We start from the raw sequence: 18,356 nt of genomic DNA, 5'->3' as shown, positions 1-18,356 counted from the left end.
TTTCTTTTCTTTTCTTTTCTTTTCTTTTCTTTTCTTTTCTTTTCTTTTCTTTTCTTTTCTTTTCTAAATAAATAACAATAATAATAATAAATACTTGGCGCGATTTACCTCCGAGGAGCCTTTCTTCCAATTCGCTTCGTGCCCTTTTTTAGTTTTTCCCTACAAATAGGCCGGACGGCCCTACAAATTGCCGACTCCGAACGGCACATCTGGCAGCAGATGAATTTTCACTGAAAAACTTTTCATGCAGAAATACACTCATAGTCTTTGCCAAATCTTGTATGTTATGGCGGGTCAAATTGTATGGGGAAAAATGGGGGAAAAAAACTTCAGGTGCACATCCAGTTTCTGAATCTATGGGTCATACTGAGTAATATTGTCCATGGGACCATAGGTCTGAAGTGAATTTCGAGCCTTGTTAGAAAATTTTATATCCCAATCCGAATCCGAATTTGACATTTATTCTCATGTATTTTATTTGTGAGAGCCGCTATTCGGATTGGGATACAAAACTTTCTAACAAAATGAGGGAGGCCGAAATTCATATTAGACCTATGGTTCCCATGGACAATATTACTCAGTATGACCCATAGATTCAGAAACTGGATGTGCCTTTTCAATAATAAATTTGACCCGCTCTAAGGTATGTACTTACATAGGCCATTTCACGATCGCTGTACTCGTGATTTGTTGCATGGCATGGAATATACAATCTGGGTCCGGCGATTTAAACTTAGAAAAAGTCTTCACCGTCTTCCATTTTGGTATGAATCACCAAACTCGGCTCTACACGCCCCGTGATCGAAGTATAGGTTTTATGTGCTAGCTCTTCTGCATACTCCCTGTACTATATCCTCGCTTTTGCACTCGATATTCGTACAGCAATTTTTCCATGAAGTTTTCTTCTCCTTGTAGATTACGCGCTTGTAGATCCTCAAATATTCTCTATACTCGTCCGTACATGCTTCGCTTTTCGCGACCTTTGCCTGCTTAAACATTTCTTTACCCGTCTCCTAAAAAGACTCAAGTCCTTCGACAACCATGGAGCATGCTTTTCCTCTGAACCTTATTGGGGGACAAGCTGTGTTGAACGCAGTCATAAGCATTTTTGATTGGATCTTTCAATTCTTCTATAGCGGCAACCTGTTTGGGTTGTCCCAGTTTTGATTCTAAATGCTCCTGAAATTTGTTCCAGTCCGTTGACCAAGGGTTTCTAAAGGTTCCTTCCTTCTCGTCCCTCTTTAGGGGGATGCTGAAGCTGTTATACTCATGGTCTGAGAAGGACGGCCTATCAAGGACTCTCTAATCATAGCCTGACATATCACGTTCAGAGCTTAATGTAATATCAAGAGCATTGCTGGATGTTGCACGAACATATGTAGGGACACTACCCCTGTTAGCTATTCGCAAATTTCTTTACAATATGTAACAGAATAGAGACTTGCCTCCTGTTGTTGTTATTGTATTAAATAAAGTCACTCCCCGAAGGTTTTGGGGAGTGTTATCGATGCTGATGGGCCTTTGTCGGATACGTTCCGGAACAAAGCACTATTAAGGAACCGAAGAACACAGCCGTATGAAGCCAAAAAACACAAGCAGGTCCTCAGGGAACTCCACAAATAGGTGTCGGACCTTATGCCAGGAATTGCCCAGTGAATCCTGTATTCAAAGAACAATACCCGAAACTTGCAGAAGAGGAACGCACACTCCCTAGGGAATCGCGAGCCACTCTAGCTCAACTTCGATCTGGTTACTGTAATAGGTTAAACTCTTATCTATCCAGAATCAAATGTATGCCCTGCTTGCAATGTGTCCCCACATGACACCAACCATCTCTTCAATTGTCACACCTATTGGATGGGCGAAGCACTGCCACAACAACAACAACAACAATAAGGTATTAGCACGACCATCTAGACCATTTCACCCCTACTTCTATAAGGAGCTGGCGACCCCAGAACCTCGTCGCCTAAATATGTGTATGATACATTCATATTTGTAGCAGGATTCCCCTCGCGTAGGTGAGGTTGTCTATTGAATTGTCCCTGAAGCTTCCTCCCCACGCATTGTGGTGCGCATTTGCATCAGTGCCTATGACCGACCGCCCTTCCTCTTCCACTAGCCCTTGCACTTCCCCGATGGTGCCGCCGCACTATGAGCCACATAGCAGGATACCAGGATAAATGCCGGCAATGCGATGTCCTCAATAGTGTAATTAATCAGCATATATGAATGTAGCTGTTTTCAACCAAAATTCCAGCTCACACCCTTCCTAAAATTGTGAATAATTTTTTTTAAATATTTTGTGTGTAATTTATGTAGTCCCATGGAAGCCTAGCACGTCTAATTATTCGCGAGAAAAACTAAAAACTTTCACGTTAATGAGGAACGGTGCGACTTTTCCGCTGCTAAAATTAAACGTGTTATTTTCCATAGGAATTTGAATCGTGCCAGTTTTCGTAAACACATTTATATATTTTAGGTGCATTTGGAAACAAATCCGTCCCAATTCGAATTGGATGAATTAAAATATAAAATATTGAAACAGAACGAGCAAATTCGCTTAGAAATTCTTGCAGACTTATTGAGCAAACATTTGAACGTAAGCGTACAACAGAAAGAATCAAATGCAGCCAAAGTAACTTATCAAGAAGCATACTTTCTTGGACGGCATGAGGTAAATTTGTCACCAAATTATGATAGTATTTCGAATAAGACATTTTTTTGACTTAAAAGATGGTAAGACAGCAAATAACAGCTAGGAGCGAAGTTTAAATACAAAAAAGTCTTAAGAGCCAAACAAGGGCTAATTATTGGTGACTTACTCATATAACCATAAAACCATAACCAGATAAAAAAGCTGATCGAATTTATTAACTTTTTGTAGATTTTATTTATTGTTTTGCATACGTTATGACTAAGAGACTTATTTTTTGTGGTATACGTTCGTAATTTTTTGCGTTTTCTTCATGTTTATGAAATTTTCACAATTTTTAGGTTAAGGCACCATTAATCGATCACATTGGAGATGGTTATGGATATGGGTATGGTTACGACTATGGCGTTAGGGTTAAGGAAGTTTAATTAGCTCTTTAAGCGCGGTGTCCACAAAGCATAGAGCCGAGCTGTGATAGCATTTGTTATTCTCTGCTACGAGATACGTCGTGTTTTAGAGCGGAGCTGATAGCAGAATAAAAACCACAAACGAAATACTATGTAATGGAACGAGAAAAAAAAGTAATTGCTATTTACTCTAATGGGCATTGTTATGCAGAACTTAAAGCCATAGTCGTAACCATACCCATATCCATAACCATCTCAATGTGATCGATTAATGGTGCCTTAACCTAAAAATCGTGAAAATTTCATAAAAATGAAGAAAACGCAAAAAATTACGAACATATTCAACAAAAAATAAGTCTCTTAGTCACAACGTTTCCAAAACAATGAAGAAAATCTACAAAAAGTTATAAAATTCACCAACTCAAATATTTTTAGGTTATGGATATGGCTAGGAACCAAAAACCAATTGATTGGCTATGGCGTTAGCGTTATGTTATGGCACTATTAATCGATTACATTCCTTTCCATAAGGTAGGTTCGATCAGTTGATTTATTTGGTTATAGCTTTATGGTTATAAGTCACCATTAATTCGCCCTTTAGTCTTTTCTCGCGCCACTACTTGTCTACAATAATGTGGAATGCAACGTGGGAACATAGGTGAGTATCCCGATGCAATAAAAATAACAAAAACAGCTAAAACAGCAACTGAAAGACTGGCAAATAAAACCACAAGTACAAAAACAACAACCATTGTGGATAAGTATGGAACACTATGACAACAACATCACAACGCTGCATCAGCTCCAACAAGAACAAGAGAAAAGACCAAGTTCTGCAACAAAATACAAGCAATCAATTAAATTTTTTGCTCTCGCACTGCAAATAACATTTCGTTTGGAGCTTTTATTCTGCTATCAGCTCCGCCCTAAAACACGACACAGCTCGAAGCACTTTTTTATGCTACTCCGCATAGCCAGAGCAGTAGCAGATATATTTTTGGCAGCTACTGCTACTCTGTAAAACGAAATTTTGCTTGACCATTTCTTGAGTGTTTTATTAGGGGGATTCGCGTTGTCTTGCAAGGTGCACGGATTACAGAGATTGTTTATATCAGTGTTGCACAATGCCGGCAGATCTTCGAATACAAATGCCACTTAGTATGTGTTTACATGGAGAATGTTTGAGTATAGAATTCTTTTGTTTACTGCTGTACTACAGCTGTTCGAGAAAGTTGTTCGTGAAAAGTCTATACCCTTAGAGCAATATCCGAACGAGGCAAGAGGGAGTATAAAAGCAGCGCAAGCTTAATTTTAAACACCAATTTTCCACAGTCGCGTACTATGAATCGCAAACAATAAGGTGCAATATATGTGATGTGGCTGGGGAATATCAAAATTAGAAAATTGGCAAAGTATGACGGATTCGACGACCGATACGTGGCTTATCTGGCGTTTACCATTTAAATAAACACATTCAACTCAGATGTCAGTTTCTTCCTTGTCCATACGAAAAAATATGAAAAACAATAGCTCAACCATGGTTCAACTATAGGATTGCCGCATCTCTACAGCAACAATTTACCCGTGTTTAGATTGTCAAAATCTGCTTGTTGGTGTTAGGCGAATGCAATGGAGAGAAAAACATAAATCTTTGTAATTCTTGTGTATTGTGGGGAAAATAATGCGCTAATCTAGGTGCATGTACTATTAAAATAACTTAAAGCGTTGATGTGATGTAGTAAATAATTGTCAATGCGTTACATTTGCGTTTACCATATTTTGAAAGTGGCTACGTCAGTGCATGATTTTTTCGTGTAAGAAATGAGATGATTGAGAGGAAACCGTCAATACAGGATTGATTTTAATTTCCTTCACATCGTCACCCAAAAATATACAAGGGTTTAATCATACTGTGGCGAATATTAGCATCACTATGCTGTTAGTAAATAATCACAACAGCAAGCAACGACATTTATGTACAAACCAACGAAGAACATTCCACACACATAACAAGCAACTCGAAGCGAAGAGATATTTCACATACATATATGTAGCCTGCAGATAAAAGCAGAAGTTGTACTCACACATACACACGCATATGGCTAGAAGAAAAGCATAAATTACAAATATAGCCCAAGAATATCATACTTATTTTTAATACGTAAACATCATACTTCGTCGAATCGACTACGGTAATATTTAAAAGGGTACAAAGGATGTCTCCTGTTTAAAAAAGATGATTAAATTTGTATTAGTAAATTCTTTTTAATGTATTTTAATGAAATAAGACAAAACCCGTTTAGCTTTTTAATATTATCTATACAAAAATTCAGCACAAAAAAAAAGATATAATTTAAGGAGAATAACCAAAAGCAAAAACATGCGTCGTCGTTTCGACGAAGAATGATATTCTAGGGATACATGTATATAGCTGGGTAACCAAGCATGAGATACAACTGTTCTCGAGCAGATGTACGCAAAATGACTAGACCTTAGAAGAAATGGGCGAACGAGCAAACCGAGAATATAAAAGCAGCGCAAGCTAAGGAATCAGTAGTCAGTTTGATTAAAACACACTTTTGTGAAGTACGTGATATTGAAGTATAATTGTGCTACTCCCAAAGTAGTCTAAATAAAGAAAATTTTGCAATACTGAATATTTGAGTTACTTATTCGACAGTTCAGCGATTCGAACGTTAGCAGAAGGTGCAAAATAATCAGGAATCCCCAAAAAAATTCGTTACAATACTATAAATTACACGGATTGCATTATAATTTTTTTAGTGTGTTTTGTTGTTGAGGCTTTACAATCCGTGCACCGTTTATTTGCAAGACAAAGCGAATCGCCATATGGATTGATGAATATTGAACTATAGCAAGCATGGGTTGATGCTATTTAAACTCCGCTTAAGGTTGATTTAATTGAAGGTTAATTGCTGAACTTCAACTGTGATTTAATCTTAAAAGCGAAGCACCAAAATCATTGTGGATAAGACAAGTGTGATAACTTCTGCATAGACGTCAAAATTACAAATAGCACCGTTCACCTGATTTATAATTTACTACCGTGGTCTCATTCGGTATCTCTTTCTATCACCCGCTGAAGATAGCCGGACCAATACGCCGCCATATTGAACATCCTGTTAAAACGCTGGCAAACCGCTAAAAAGTAGCCATCTTGAACGTCGTCTCAGACAGTTGACGAATAAGATATCACACTTGTTTTATTGACAATGACTAAAATATTGTACTTAAAGGTAAATTTTACTAATTTCTTAAATATTTTCTTTAGTACTAATACAATAATATCATGGTGTCACAATTTTCATAATAAACAAGATTCTTAACATTTCTTCACAGTCTAAATTCGAAGTATTAGGCAAACTTAAGAAATCTGGTGCTTCTGGCAACATTGTTACTACGTCTAAATTGACCATGCAGTTTTGTGGCAAAGGTGATAAGCCAAAAAGTGCTAATACTAATGTTCTTCCAATACTTATACATTCCTGTCCGGAGGATTTTTCAACTGTAGAATATTTTGATGTGAGTATATAGCACAGTTAGTTCGTTCCCGAATAATTTTTCATTTAATGGCGGACCCATTGCAGTTAGAGCTCGAGATAATCGACTATCCAAATAATCGACTAGCAAAAGCTGTGAAGTAAAATAGTCGACTATGACTAATCGACTAGTTGTTCGCATTTAAATAGTGAAAGGTTTGACTATTGTAATTTTTTTTAAGTTTAATGAGCTCTGAGATTCGTAAAGACGTTGTAGAGTTATTGTCGAGAAACTTATATTATTTTTAAATTCTTATTATTCATTATTATATTTTTACGAGCCGGACCCGTGCGCATCTTGCGTAACAAATATAAAAGCCTCATATCAAATATCAACCAAAATCAGCTGTTCTATCAATCAAACATCTATTTATAAACTTACATACGCTTGCGCTGCCATCTGGCGAATGTTAGCAATTCCCGGTAATGCAGTGTTAGTTCCAATCAAATATTCACAATAGTACCATAGTACAGATAGATTTCTGTGTGTGCTCACAATCGTTTATTTTTAACAAATTATTTTGATAAAATATAGCTAAACAAAAGCACTAGGACTAATAATGCCCAAAGCTCGCTAATAGTACGAATCCCCACCTTTACAACCAAAACTTTATTTATAGATTTGGATTCCAAATAATAGCGAAAAAGGGACCTGTACATAAAAACAGCAATAATAGAAATAATATATAAGATTTTGTATTGGGAGAAATGCATTCAGTAGCCTCTTGCATTCCTTTGTAAGCATATAACCAGGTCTGCAAACCTCAAAAATAGAAGTGGCTCAGTTCAACGGCTTGAACCACTTGACTAAAACTTGTACCGGCGCATGAAACGGTTCCTGGGTATCTCTGATCCATCGACCTGGCGCGGTTCAAGTGTTTCAACCTTCACGTTGTTTAGATTTGATACTATTAAAAAAATGTTTCACCATAGTAAATAAATCCTATTAACAATTAAATATACCAAACCGACATACTTAAAGAGCTTTCGCTATTTTTCATGAATTTTGAATGAAAACTTAGAATTTATTTTCCATTTTTAAACGCTTTTATTTAGTTTGACTCTGTGTAGCGAACAGAAATTTGTATTTGAAATTTAAGTAACTTCCCGATAAGCTTACTTGCTTACTTAATTGGCGTTTAACGTTTAAACGGTTATGACCGTCCAACAAGGCGCGCCAGTCGATTATTCTCTCTGCCAACCGGCGCCAATTGGTCACACCAAGAGAGTTTGAATCGTTTTCCACCTGGTCTTTCCAACGGAGTGGGGGCCGCCTTCTACCTCTGCTTTCATAGGCGGGTTCCGATAGAAACACTTTCTTGACCGGAGGGTTATCTTTCATTCGCATAACATGGCCTAGCTAGCGCAGCCGCTGTGTTTTAATTGGCTGCCCTATATTGATGTCTGCATATAGCTTGTACAGCTCATCGTTAAATCTTTTTCGCTACTCGCCATCGCCAATGCGTAGAGGTGCATAAATCTTTCGAAGAAATTTTCTCTCGAACACTCCCAGAGCCGTTTCATGTGATGTTGTCATGGTTCATGCTGCACCATATAGCAGAACGGGAACGATAAGTGACTTGTAGAGTATGATTTTCGTTTGCCGAGAGAGGACTTTACTTTTCCATTGCCTACCTAGTCCAAAGTAGCATTTATTGGCAAGAGTGATTCTTCGCTGGATTTCAGAGCTGATGTTGTTGCTAGTTTTGATGTTGGTTTCCAAATAAACGAAGTCTTTTACTATTTCGAAATTATGGCTGTCAAGAGTAGCGTGGTTGCCAAGGCGCATATGCGCTGACTCTTTGCTCGATGACAGCAGGTTCTTCGTTTTGTCCTCATTCACCATCAAACCCATCTTTGCCGCTTATCTCTCCAGTTTGGAGTATGCAGAACTAACGGCGCGGGTGTTTAGGCCGATGATATCAATGTCATCAGCATATGCCAGTAATTGCACGCTTTTATAGAATATTTTTCCAGAGTGGTTAAGTTCTGCAGCTATTATAATTTTCTCCAGCATCAAATTAAAGAAAAAGCACGACAGGGGGTCACCCTGTCTGAAATCTCGTTTAGTTTCGAACGGCTCGGAGAGGTGCTTCCCAATTCTGACTGAGCGGATTGATGGTTTTGCTCGACGTCATTTTGCACAGCCGTATAAGTTTTGCGGGGCAACCAAATTCAGACATAGCGGCATATAGGTAGCTCCTTTTCGGCTTTAAAATCGACGAAGAGGTGATGTGTATCGTTTTTTTTTGCGGAGTTTTTCCAAGATTTGGCGCATTTGTGAAAATCTGGTCGACGGTAGATTTACCAGGTCTGAGGCCGCACTGATAAGGTCCAATCAGCCGATTCACGGTGGGCTTCAATCTTTCGCACAATACACTTGACAGGACCTTATATGCAATATTAAGAAGGCTGATTCCGCGATACTTGGTGCAGTTTGCAGTATCCCCCTTCTTGTGGACTGTGCAAAGAACATTTAAATTGCAATCGCCGGGCATGCACTCGTCCGCTCATATTTTGCGAAGAAGCTGATGTATGCGCCTTACCAACTCCTCGCCGCCGTATTTGAATAGCTCCGCAGGCAATCCATCAACGCCCGCGGCTTTGTTGTGTTGTTGATAAGCTACAAGCTTGAAATTTGAAATATAGTTCAGAACCCGATGACAATGCAATTATAAGAAAAAAAAACTCCGATAGGTGGCGCATGGATCGAAATATTTCAAAATCGTATTTGTGGTCCGATTTGGCTCATATTTGGAACAAATATTACATATAGTCCCGAAGAAGTGATATCAAAATACTTTGGAGTTCGAGGAGGGACAAGCATACGTGGCGCTGAGTCGAGTAAAGTCCTTGTAATAATGAGTCACTAAATGAACTAAATATAATGAGAAATAACAGGCAATTAAATAAAGACTAAAAACTTGAAAAAAAAAACATAATAAAAATCTTTTTTTAAGTTAAATGGTTTCATTGAAAACAATACTTACATTCAGTAATAATACTAAAAGATAGAAAATAATTCGGTAGGTCTTAGGTACTAGGTAGTCCAACGCGTCCAACGCTTTTATTTAATTGTCTGATGAACGCCCTAGACTGATGAGGAGTGTGATGACTAGTGCCTAGGACCTACCTAATTATTTTCTAGCTTTTAGTATTGTGACGAATATGAGCAACACTAAGGGATACTATCATCTCTAAGCCGATACTAAGCAGTCATTTGTATCTACATAAACAAATCAGTTATTATGTCTACACATATGTACATACGGCAGCGAAGAGATACTCACAAAAGTATGCAATCATCAGCAAAGTAGTTCTCACACATACACATGCATATTTCTGAGATACTGACAAAAGTGTGCAATCTTCAGCGAACTAGTAAATTCTAGAAGGAGAAACGCCTAGAAATATGCCAGCGAGGAAACCGAAGAGTATAAAAGCAGCACTAGCTGCGGCATGAGCAATCAGCTTGTTTTAAACACGCTATCAGTTGCGAAGTGAAGTTTAATTGTGAACGATACGAATGTTAGCAGAAGGTTGCAAATAAGCGGAACTTCCCTAAATTCGTTACAGTATTATTATTACTTAATATAAGTATTCTTTTCAATAAAACCGTTTAACTAACATTTTTTTTTATTATTTTATTTATGTTTAATTTTGAGATTAGGTGAATAGTGTAAGATAAACAAATTTTAAATTTTCCGGTGAAGTTTTATTTCGAACCAATTTTTTTGGATGGTTTTCGGTTCGTTGTATAAATCGGTTCGATTCGATTTTATAAAACTTTATTCCTTTATTCATAAACGTCCTATATTAACCGAACTCGAAAACAGGACCTTATAGAATAAAATTGCGAGAGAGAGCGTTTTGGATAGATTTTTAAGCAGGGCGTTCATCCAAAAAATTCTTATATGGGGCATTATTCAAAATTTTACTGAGATAGAATGTTTTTAAACAACCGCAGAAATAGAGTCGAAATAGCAGACGATATATGGAAAAAATTTAAATTCCGTTTCTTTATAGAATTTAAAAACCAATTATATTGGACGCCTTGTTATATACGCGCCCATAGTAAGCAGTAGTATGAATGTTGTTAGCGAATTGGAGCTAACGGATGGCATTGCTGTTTTGGTACGTCAACAGACGGAAGGCGTTGGACGTAGCAACAATCTGGTTAGTTAGTAACCTCGGCGAAAAAAAAAACTATGAAATTATAATAAAATGTTGCTTCCTTACAGTGGTTGAGCCCATTGGGTTGTGCTATGTTTTCCATACAATTGCACATTTCGTTGGATACCCCACTTGGTGGTCGATTACCATTATTGCAACACTTGATAGGCGCGGCTGTTGTTAATACATTGAAGGGAAATGAAACTTATAAGGTAAGTTTAGCGAATAAATAAATATACATATATGTGGGAAACGGATCGTGTCAAGACAGGACTACACGAACTGGACGAAAGTGCTAAGCCACTGGACGTTTCAACGAAAGCTCAATCGATGCCAGCACGACAGTCTATTAAGACATAAAGAGCTGTAAACGAGCGATGCTTGTATATTTCGTCGGCCAATTTATAGGAAAAATTAAAAGGAGCACGATGCAAATTGGAAGAGAGGGTTAGGTTAGGTTGAACTGACTGGTCCATGACCACCTCACATAGACTGAATAAGTCCGTAGTGTTACCAGAAGTATGTTTAACGACCAAACTAAAAAACCCTATCAAAAACCAGGAACTATGTTATAAAATAACTCCGTCCTCTTGGCAAATACTAGGAGCTTCCTAGGACTTAAGCCACTTGCTGCTTCTAGATCTGACAGCTGTATCACTCCTAATAGCTGGAGTCTTACCCGGCAAGCGCAGGGCACAAGCACTGAATGTGCTCGAGCGTTTCCTCCTCCAGCCCACACTTCCTACATCTGCTATCACTGACCAAGCCTAATTTAAAGGCATGTGACGCCAGAAGGCAGTGTCCAGTCAGAATACCTGTCATGAGTATACAGTCCTCTCTTTTTAATGATAGAAGCAACTTTGTTAGTCTAAGGTTGTAAAATCTACACATAATCTTCGACACTTTACGGCCCCGCGATCATGCGCACCTCTCGCATTCGCTTAATCTCGCCCAGTCTAATTGGTACGTCTACGGAGCAAGCTTCAAGAATGCGACCTTTTTAGCTAGTTCATCCGCTTTTTCATTCCCATCTATTCCCATATGCCCTGGGACCCAATATAGATGTATGCTTCTCCCTGTCCCGATTCTCTCTAGAGACTGCTTACACTCTAACAATTGGAAGAGAAGCTCAGCCTAAAATCTCTTTGGAGGTTATTGCGCCTTACATTTGTTTATTTATTTTTTACATAAACCTTAATATATAAAAATCACGTGTCATATTGTTTGTACGCGATGGACTCCTAAACTACTGAACCGATTTTGAATTTGTTTTGCACCCCGTGTTTAGTTTGATATAACTTGAAATATAGGATAGGTTATATCTCAGTTTATAGTCGCAATATTATTTTATTGCAAATTTTTGTTATATGTTTATACGTAATAATAAAATGTTACGTATACGCACCGGCACTCATATTTTCGGTGGTGCGGATACCTTCCGTGTAATTGGTTGGTGTTTAATTAAACAACGTGCTTATCAATAAAAAATATTATAGCGAATGATATCAAGTATAGCACATCACCAGGGGTTTCTGAGTGGGCCCGCGATTTAGAAGTACTAAGAAATTTTGTTTACATCAGGAGAGTCTTTAGTTGTTCCATGTGCAATTTTTAAGCCGAATTTCAAAAGCAAGGAATATCTGCATTCCGTTTTAATATTATAGTGAAGTGTGAAAAATAAAAATCTATATATATATAAAAGGAAAGGCTAAAATGTGTGTTAGTTGGTCGCCGGTGTTTGAAGAGGTGCGTCGGTCGATTTTGTTCACACGTGGACCCGGGTACCCCTAGAATGTGTTTATATAAGATGGATATCGAATGAAAGCTGTTGATGGGTGCTTTAGTAATATTGTAACGCATTTTCTGCAATTCCTCTTATTTGCAACCTTCTGCTAACGTTCGAATCGCTAAACTGTTGAATAAATAACTCCACTATTCAATAATGCAAAATGGCCTTTATTAGACAACTTTCAAAATAACACTACTATTGCTCGCCAGATAGCGTCTTAAATCAAACTGATTGTCGTGCCTCTACTCTTGCTGCCTTTTATACTCTGTGATTTTTCGTTCGCATCTTCTAAGCGCTTCCATTTCTATAATTTACTAGTTGGTTATCAGCTATAAAATTACTACGTTTATAGCTTCTCGTATGCGCGTGTATATGTGAGCACAATTATAATTGCATACTTTTGGGAGCATCTCAGATAAGATATCTGCATGTGTTTGTTCGTCTCTTCTCCGCTGCGTATACGTACATCTGTGTAGACATAATGATTGATTTATTGATGTGCATACAAGTCACTGCTTAGCATCGGCTTAGAGATGATAGTTTCCCTTAGTGTTGTTAATATTCGTCACACTGCCCTCCACCTAAGTCTGATCGTCCCGATCAGACAAATCTCTCGATCTAAACGCTGCCAGCCTTTCCAAATGAACCACTTTCATTTTGGTTCGTGGTTTGCCAATGGTTTGTATGCGGTACACTACATCGTTGATCCGTTTTACAACTTTGTAAGGGCCTTCCCAATTACACTGCAATTTCCGGGACAAACCTTTTTTTCGTTGTGGGTTGTATAACAGCACCAAATCTCCGTCCTGAAACCCTTCCGAATTAATTGCTTTATCATATCTCGCTTTCATCTTGTCACTCATAATCTTTGCTCGTTGCCTTACCAGATCGTGTATCTCTCTCAGCTCTTCTTCCAAGACACCAGTAGATTTCTTGACATTTCCCTCCGCATCGGCATCTATCCTATACTTCAAATCAGCTGGCAATCGAATGTCATTGCCAAAAATTACCTTTGCGGGAGTTTGGCCCGTTGTCTCATGTAATGCCGATCGGTAGGCCATCAAGAATAATGATAAGTGTGTATCCCACTCCTTATGGTACTTGACTACTACTTTCCTTTAATGCTCCTCCAATGTTCTATTGAAACGTTCCACCATACCATCGGACTGAGGATGCAATGCAGTTGTCCGTGTTTTTCGAATGCCCAACTTCTTACACATTTCTTGGAACACATCTGATTCAAAATTCCTGCCTTGGTCAGAATGTAATTCCATTGGTACTTCTGCTACTGTTTCCACTTCTTGGTTTGGGATGGGGTATACCTCTGGCCATTTACTGAAATAATCCATAACCACCAGTACGTATTTTTTTCCGCGGTTGCTAGTAGGAAATGGACCTGCGACAACCATGGGGATCCTTTTAAATGGTGCACCTGAAATATACTGCTTCATCTGGCCATGACTTCGTGTTTTGGGCCCTTTCGCTCAGTTGCAAACCTCGCAGTTGGCAATCCACTCGGTGACCAACTGACGGCAACCAACCCAATAGAATCTCTGCTTAATTTTCTCAACCGTCTTCGTGATTCCAAGATGACCTCTACTTGGACCATTATGCAGCTCGCTGAGCACGTCAGGAATCCTTTTTCTGGGAACAACTATCAGTTTCTTCTTGCATTGACCATCCTCACTCTCCCATACTCGATGCAAGCAACCGGATATCAATTCTAAACTGTTCCACTGTGCCCAATATGACTTCGCAATGGGACTCTCTGCTGACATCTCCTCTCTGCTTGGTCTTTCGTTTCGTTCGAGCCCTTGCATAACATGTGACAGATCTGTATCTTCTAGCTGACACTTTCTTAGTTGTTCCTTGTCCCATTTATCCGTACACGTGATAGTCATTAGCTGGACATCTATTATATCTTCTTTAGCCTCGGCCTTTGAACAGTGCTTGCATTCCAAACTACATGGTCTTCGTGACATTGCATCAGCATTTCCATGGGTACTACCTTTTCGATGCTCAATGGAAAATTCATAGCTTTGTAGTCGCTCGATCCACCGTGCCCATTGTCCTTCCGGATTACGGAACTGCAGAAGCCATTTCAACGCTGCGTGATCTGTCCTGACGCGGAATCGCTGGCCGTAGAGGTATTTGTGAAAATGTTTAATGCACTCTACCAATGCCAACAGCTCTCTCTGTGTAACGCAATAGTTCCTCCCTGGTTTTCCAATCGAACGGCTGTAATACGCAACTACCTTCTCCTGTCCATCGACCAGTTGTGATAAAACGCCTCCTATAGCATATCCACTCGCATCTGTATCTAGAATAAAGGTTGCTCCTGAAATTGGATATGCCAACATTGGGGCAGTGCACAAATGCTCCTTCAATGTTTGGAAAGCCACTTCTTGCTCCTTCTTCCATTCAAAAGCTTTATTTTTTCTTGTAAGCTCATGGAGGCTATGGGCTACGCTGGAAAAGTTTGGTACAAATCGGCGGTAATATGTGCACAGCCCAAGGAAACTTCTTAATTCATGCAAGTTCTGTGGTCTTGAACAATCCTTTACTGCCTCTATCTTTTCATTCGCTGTACAGATACCTTCTGTCGTTACCTTGTGACCCAAATGATTTACTTCCTTTTTAAACAGCGAACACTTTTTGGGACTTAGTTTCAGACCAGCGCCAGCTATTCTCTGGAAAACTTCCTCCAAGTTCTTAAGATGTTCATCAAAGTTCTTGCCCAATACGATGATGTCGTCCAGGTTCACCAAGCATGTTTTCCAATGTAGTCCTTTCAGTACATGGTCCATGAGTCTCGAAAGTAGCTGGTGCATTACAAAGTCCAAAAGGCATCACTAAATTGCCAAAGACCATCACCGACACTGAAGGCTGTTTTCTCTTTTTCTTCCTCCTTCACTTCCACTTGCCAGTAGCCGCTTTTCAAGTCCAGTGTGGAAAACCATTTCGTACCAGAGAACGAGCCCAGAGTGTCGTCAATTCCGCCATCAATGCTTCATAGTTGTTCCGCTCTCCTTCGGGAATCGTCTGTAGGATTTCGGCTGCTTGCCTTATATATATGTCTTTTGTTCTTCCAGCTGTGATGAAATTTGTGTTTCCTGTGCTTCAATCTTGGCTGTTATCTGTGTCGACATTTCCGAAATACGCGTTTCTTGTGCTTCAATCTTCGATGTTATTTCTGACGACATTTCTGCAATACGTGTCTCCTGTGATTCTATTTTGGATGCCATATATGTCTTCTGTTCTTCCAGTTGAGATGACATTTGCGACGACATTGATGTTACTGTCGATGTTTGTGCAGATATTGCAGCCAATATCATGTTCAAGTCTGTGCTCGTACCTGTCTGCGATGTTTCATTTTTCTCTTAAATTTTTGTTGTTGTCTCATCGACATCAACATTAAAGACATACTCTCCCACGTTAATTCCTTCTGCTTCCATTGCCTCTCGTAGTCGTGCCTGAAGTTCGAGTTTAATGCCGCTTGTATTCAATCCACGGCTCTCCAACACCTTCTTCAGTTGCTGGATCTTCAATTCACTTAACTTTGCCATGTCCTTGTTGTACTCGAAATCTTCGGAATTTATTCAACAATTCCTCTTCTGACACCAACTGTTACGAATTTACTGCAATTCCTCTTATTTGCAACCTTCTGCTAATGTTCGAATCGCTAAACTGTCAGATAAGATATCTGCATGTGTTTGTGCGTCCCTTCTCCGCTGCGTGTACGTACATCTGTGTAGACATAATGATTGATTTATTGATGTGCATACAAGTCACTGCTTAGCATCGGCTTAGAGATGATAGTTTCCCTTAGTGTTGCTAATATTCGTCACAATATATTGTTACGAATATTAGCAAAACTAAGGAGTGCTGCCAGCTCTAAGCCGATCTAAGCAGTGACGTGAGTACACATCAATAATTCAATCATTATGTATCTACATAAACGAATCAATAATTGCGTCTACACATATGTACACATTCCGACGAGCAACATTTACATACAAGGCAGCGAGAAATGAGATGTCACACACCGATGAATTTACTTATACGCTTATGTGTGTGTGGGAGACTGTAAACTACAAACACATGCATATACCTTATCTGAGTTGTCACAAGAGAGAGCAATAATTTGTGCACGTAGTTGTGGCTGGCGATTTTGTAGCCGAAACAACTAGTAACTTCTGGAAATCGAAGAGCCTAGAAGTATGCAGCGTAAACTATAAAAGCGATGCAGGCGAGTAAGAAGTAATTCAGTTTGATTTGAATTGTCAAGCAGTTACGAGTAAGACGATATCTAGCGAGCAATAGCACTATTATGTTGAAAGTCAGTTTCCTTTAAGCTATCAGTTTGGTTATTAAGATATTCGTTGCACAGTTTGAGTGTTATTGTGAAGTATTTTAATAAAGGCCATTTTTCCATTATTCAATATTGGAGTTATTTATTCAACAGTTTAGCGATACGAACCTAGCAAAAGGGCAAATAAGAGGAATTTGCAGCAAATTCGTTACAATATTATACCACTAGGTGACTAGGGTCTCAAGATATAGGCCAAAACGTGGACCCGGATACCCCTAGAATGGGTGGGTAATATGGATATGAAATGAATGCTGTTGCTGAGAGATCTGAAGTAATTTTCACTGTGATATTCGATTAAGTCGCATCAACAACACAAGACAACTGATAAATATGCATGCAAAGCCGAAATAGAGACATTAATTAACAATACCCACATACCTATTAACATACGCCCTATTCGATTTGCCTGAAATTTGATATATAAATTTGCCTATATCAGTATTTACGATCCTTTTTTCCGGGAACTAGACCAGCGACGGATTGGGACTGGGATTAGGACTAGGACAGGGACTGAGACTCGGAGTGGGACTGGGACTGGAACAAAATACATACCACCCTCTGGGACAGGCAATAAGGGATGAAGAAGAATGAGAAGAACGTGAAAGAAGAGAGAAGGAGAAGGAGACTGAGAAAGAAATAGAATGAGACGAATATGGAGATAGATGAAGCGAAAAAGACGGAGGGAGGAGTGAATAAAAGTAATATAAAGTAAAATAAAAGTGAAGAGGGGTGGGGAAGGGCAGAGTTAGATGGAAAAAGCTTATTAAAATGTATGCAGATAGGCTCAAAAGACAACCAACCCATCGACAATATTTTCTTAGAACACACAAAAACTGCAAAGATTTATGTTTTTCTCTCCATTCCATTCACCTAACACCAACACTCAGATTTTGATAATCTGAACAAAAGTATGTTGGTGCTGTAGAGATGAGCCAACCATATAGTTGAGCCATGGTTTTCAATTTATAGTTTTTACCAGACACCCAAAATAAAAATAAGTAAGGAAGATTAAGTTCCGTTGTAACCGAACATTACATACTCAGTTGAGAGCTATGGTGACAACATAAGGGAAAATAACCATATAGGAAAATGAACCGAGGGTAACCCTGGAATGTGTTTGTATGACATGTGTATCAAATGAAAGGTATTAAAGAGTATTTTATGAGGGAGTGGGCCATAGTTCTATAGGTGGACGCCATTTAGGGATATCACCATAAAGGTGGATGAGGGTTGACTCTAGAATTTGTTTGTACGATATGGGTATGAAATGAAAAGGGTTATTAATGAGCATTTTAAAAGGGAGTGGGCCTTAGTTCTATAGGTGGACGCCTTTTCGAGATATCGCCATAAAGGTGGACCAGGGGTGACTCTAGAATGCGTTTGTACAATATGGGTATCA

At 38.9% G+C, this 18,356-nt stretch overlaps 1 protein-coding gene across 4 annotated transcripts in view; it reads left to right on the top strand.

Annotated features, from left to right (window-relative positions):
- Hcs (holocarboxylase synthetase-like protein) overlaps positions 1 to 18,356 on the top strand; it is a 182,250-nt gene that overhangs the window by 125,119 nt on the left and 38,775 nt on the right. For all 4 annotated transcript variants that reach the window (XM_067792051.1, XM_067792044.1, XM_067792040.1 and 1 more), the window contains 4 exons: positions 2,483 to 2,677; positions 6,424 to 6,606; positions 10,650 to 10,799; positions 10,865 to 11,008. In XM_067792051.1, coding sequence (XP_067648152.1) covers positions 2,483 to 2,677; positions 6,424 to 6,606; positions 10,650 to 10,799; positions 10,865 to 11,008 — 672 coding nt within the window. The remainder of the gene's footprint in view (positions 1 to 2,482; positions 2,678 to 6,423; positions 6,607 to 10,649; positions 10,800 to 10,864; positions 11,009 to 18,356) is intronic.

Source organism: Eurosta solidaginis, chromosome 1 (genome assembly GCF_040869045.1).
Source record: "Eurosta solidaginis isolate ZX-2024a chromosome 1, ASM4086904v1, whole genome shotgun sequence".
NCBI lineage: Eukaryota > Metazoa > Arthropoda > Insecta > Diptera > Tephritidae > Eurosta > Eurosta solidaginis.
This window is presented reverse-complemented; position numbering and strand designations above follow the sequence as displayed.